Source organism: Bos grunniens, chromosome 29, assembly GCF_055505025.1.
Source record: "Bos grunniens cultivar Pamir isolate PY7600 chromosome 29, Bosgru_T2T1.0, whole genome shotgun sequence".
Classification (NCBI taxonomy): Eukaryota; Metazoa; Chordata; class Mammalia; order Artiodactyla; family Bovidae; genus Bos; species Bos grunniens.
The window spans coordinates 38,807,711-38,810,518 of NC_141193.1; the positions used below are offsets into that span (position 1 = coordinate 38,807,711).

General features: G+C 63.8%; 1 protein-coding gene across 1 annotated transcript; it reads right to left on the minus strand.

The window, feature by feature from the left end:
• Nucleotides 1-296: 296 nt before the first annotated feature.
• FAM181B (family with sequence similarity 181 member B) lies at nt 297-2,147 on the minus strand. Its single transcript, XM_086384552.1, has one exon. It carries the CDS (start codon nt 2,000-2,002, stop codon nt 743-745), a length of 1,260 nt encoding a protein of 419 aa, XP_086240678.1. The 5' UTR covers nt 2,003-2,147; the 3' UTR covers nt 297-742.
• Between the last annotated feature and the right edge of the window lie 661 nt (nt 2,148-2,808).

The following is a 2,808-nucleotide window of genomic DNA, read 5'->3' on the forward strand; positions in this document are numbered from 1 at the left end:
CAGGAAAAAAACATCAGAGAGAGCAATGAGAGTCCAGAAAAAGAAAAATGAACAACAGCACTGGTAAGAATGGGAGAGATAAAGAGATGGAAGAAACAGGTGGCAGGAAGAAAAACAGGCAGAAAAATGACAGAGGCCGACCCCGGTCCCCAACCGGGGACCAGTAAAGGGAGGGTCGCGGTGGCGCACTGGCCTCACGTCCTCAATAACACTGTCACTAACCAGGCAGACAGACCACACAGGAAACCATCCTCTAAGAAGACACCCAAATCAATAACAACATACCTCTGCTCCAGTCTTTTCAATACAGACTTTAATTCACAACGCGCTCAAAGGGGAGGGAAGGGGAGAGCCCAGAGCACTGTTGGGAAGGGGCTGTTACACTAAACACACTAACCTTTTGATGAAAAGTTGACAAAGGGACAGGGAGCTGCAGAAGCCACCTCCTGCCCCTTCCGCCATCCCCACCCCATTCCCCCATCCCGTCTTGGTTTCTTGGCTCGATTGATCCGGTAAGAACTTATTAACGGCTTTTTTTTCTTTTTTTTTAAACTTGAGGCTGTGGTTAAAACAACCCCCAACTCCTTTTCATCTCTTTTTCTGAAGTTTCTTTTATTAATCGAATTTTTAAAATCCAGTTTCAACTCCACGTGCATTTGACGGTCGTTCTTAAGACTCGGGAGAGACCCAGAGCGGGGAGCCCCAAGCGTATTGTCTGATGTGGGAGAAGGGTGCCGCGCAGTCAGTCCCGGGGCGCCCCCTCCTCCCCGGGCGCCCCTTCCCAAGCCCCGTCGGGTCTCCAAAGGCCGGCGAACGCCGTGCGGCTGTAGCCCGCGCTGTAGTCGTAGGACACCTGTTGGGGCGGCGGCGCCGGGGGCAGAGCGCAGTCTGAGAAGAAGGGGGTGAACGAGGCCAAGAGGCCGGGCCCGTCGTCCCCGCCCGGAGAGTCCGCGGTGGCGGGGTAAACGGAGCGCAAGGGCTCGTTCAAGGTCAAGCCACCGCCGGGCGCGGGCAGGGGCGGCTTTTTGGTCGCGGGGCCGCCCGGGGCGCTCCAGGGCTCGGGGTACAGTAGGCTCCCCACCATCGCGGGCTGGGGGTCGAAGAGGCCGGGCTCCAGCTCCGGGGGTCCCCGCAGGACGGCGGCCCCGGCGGGGAACACATCGAGAGGCTCCGCGGCAAGTAAGGCACCCGCCTCGGTGCCCGCGCCGTAGTCGGGCCCCAGAAGCTCGAAGAACTCGGCGGCCTCTGAGCCCTTCTCCAAGTCGCCCAGGCTCACGCCGGGCCCCGACGGGCCGCACACGCAGCCGCCCGCCCGGGACGGCTCGGTGAAGAAGGACGGCGGCAGGTTGCGGGCCCGCAGCGGGACCTTCCTGGCGCCGGGGACCGCCGGGCCGCCCGCGGAGCCCGCCGCGTCCCCTCTCACGAGCCCGGCCGCGGGCGCCGCCTCCGCAACCCCGGCCGGATCGGCGCCCCCGGGGACGTGGCGCAGCGAGTCGAAGAGCGCGGCCAGGCTCCGGCTCTGTAGGCTGGCGGCCGCCGCGGCCTGCGACGCCTCCCGCCGGGGAGCCGCCTTGCCGTGGGCCGGGACCGGGACCGGGACCGTCTGGGCGCCGGCGAGGGGCCGCTTGGCGGGCGTGTCGGCGGCGCCCGGGGAGGGCGGGCCCGGGGGCGCGGCGCCCATGAGGCCGCTGCAGCGCTTGATCTGCTTCTGCAGGTACTTGCGGTGGTTCACCTTCCGCTTCGACTTGCCGGGCTTGTCCAGGGCCAGCTTGATGTTGCTAGACGCGGAGTCGATGAAGCTGAGCAGGTCGCGGGTAGCCTCGCGCGCATCCCCGCTCTCTGCGCCCGCCAGCAGCGCGCCCGCCGGCGTCCCGGTCTCCTCATCCTCGAAACAGCAGCCCTTGTCCAGGGCTCCGAAGGCGCCTCCCAGCCCGTCCGGGGAGCCCCCGAAGCCGAAGGGGACGAAGGGGTGCGTGCTGAGGAGCGCCGCCTGGACTGCCATCGCCTCCGCTCCGGGGCGGCCGGTGCGCCGCCGGCCGCTTCCCGCCCGCCGCCCAGGCCCGGCTGCCGCCCCGGCGTGGTGCGCGCGGGGTAGCTTCCTTGTTCGGGGCCGGCTCGCTGCTCGGCCTCCCGGGGGAGCTCATTAGGTCTTGTAAGCGAGGGGCGGAGGGAGGGAGCGCGCGGCGACCGCCCCGGTGGCGAAGGGGAGGGGCTTACTTAGAGGGGCTTAGCCGAGGAGTCGGGGCGAAGGGGTCGCTTTTCTAGTTTTCTAGGCTTTCTCAAGCTCATCTTCTTAACCCCTTAGTTTCCCTTCGCCCCGCCAGCCGCAATATGTGAAGATGGGGTGGTGCGTGCTCAAACTCCAGCTCCCATATAACCACACCCGGGCGTGGGGCACTCTCCCTGAGGCTGAGAAGCCAGGAAGACACGAGGGTTTCAACCCCAGCTCTAGTAATAATAGTAACCACCGGCTACGGAGCTTGGGAGCTTCCCAGATGGCGCTAGTGGTAAAGAACCTGCCTAGCAATGCAGGAGATGTAAGAGATGTAGGTGCAATCCCCTGGGTTGGGACGATTCAACGGAGGAGAGCACGGCAACCCACTCCAGCATTCTTGCCTGGAGACTCCCATGGACAGAGGAGCCTGGCGGGGCTATGGTCCTTAGGGTAGCAAAGAGCTGGACACGACTGAGGCAACTTAACACGCACCAGGAACTTGCTTATGCCAGGCACTGTCGCTGCACTACCTCATTTAATCTTAGAACAATACTCCTTTGAAGTACCTATTATCACTGTCTAACAAATGAGGA

What these genes read in the sequence shown, in the direction of transcription:
- FAM181B (XM_086384552.1), bottom strand. Translation starts at nt 2,002, where the DNA reads ATGGCAGTCCAGGCGGCGCTCCTCAGCACGCACCCCTTCGTCCCCTTC.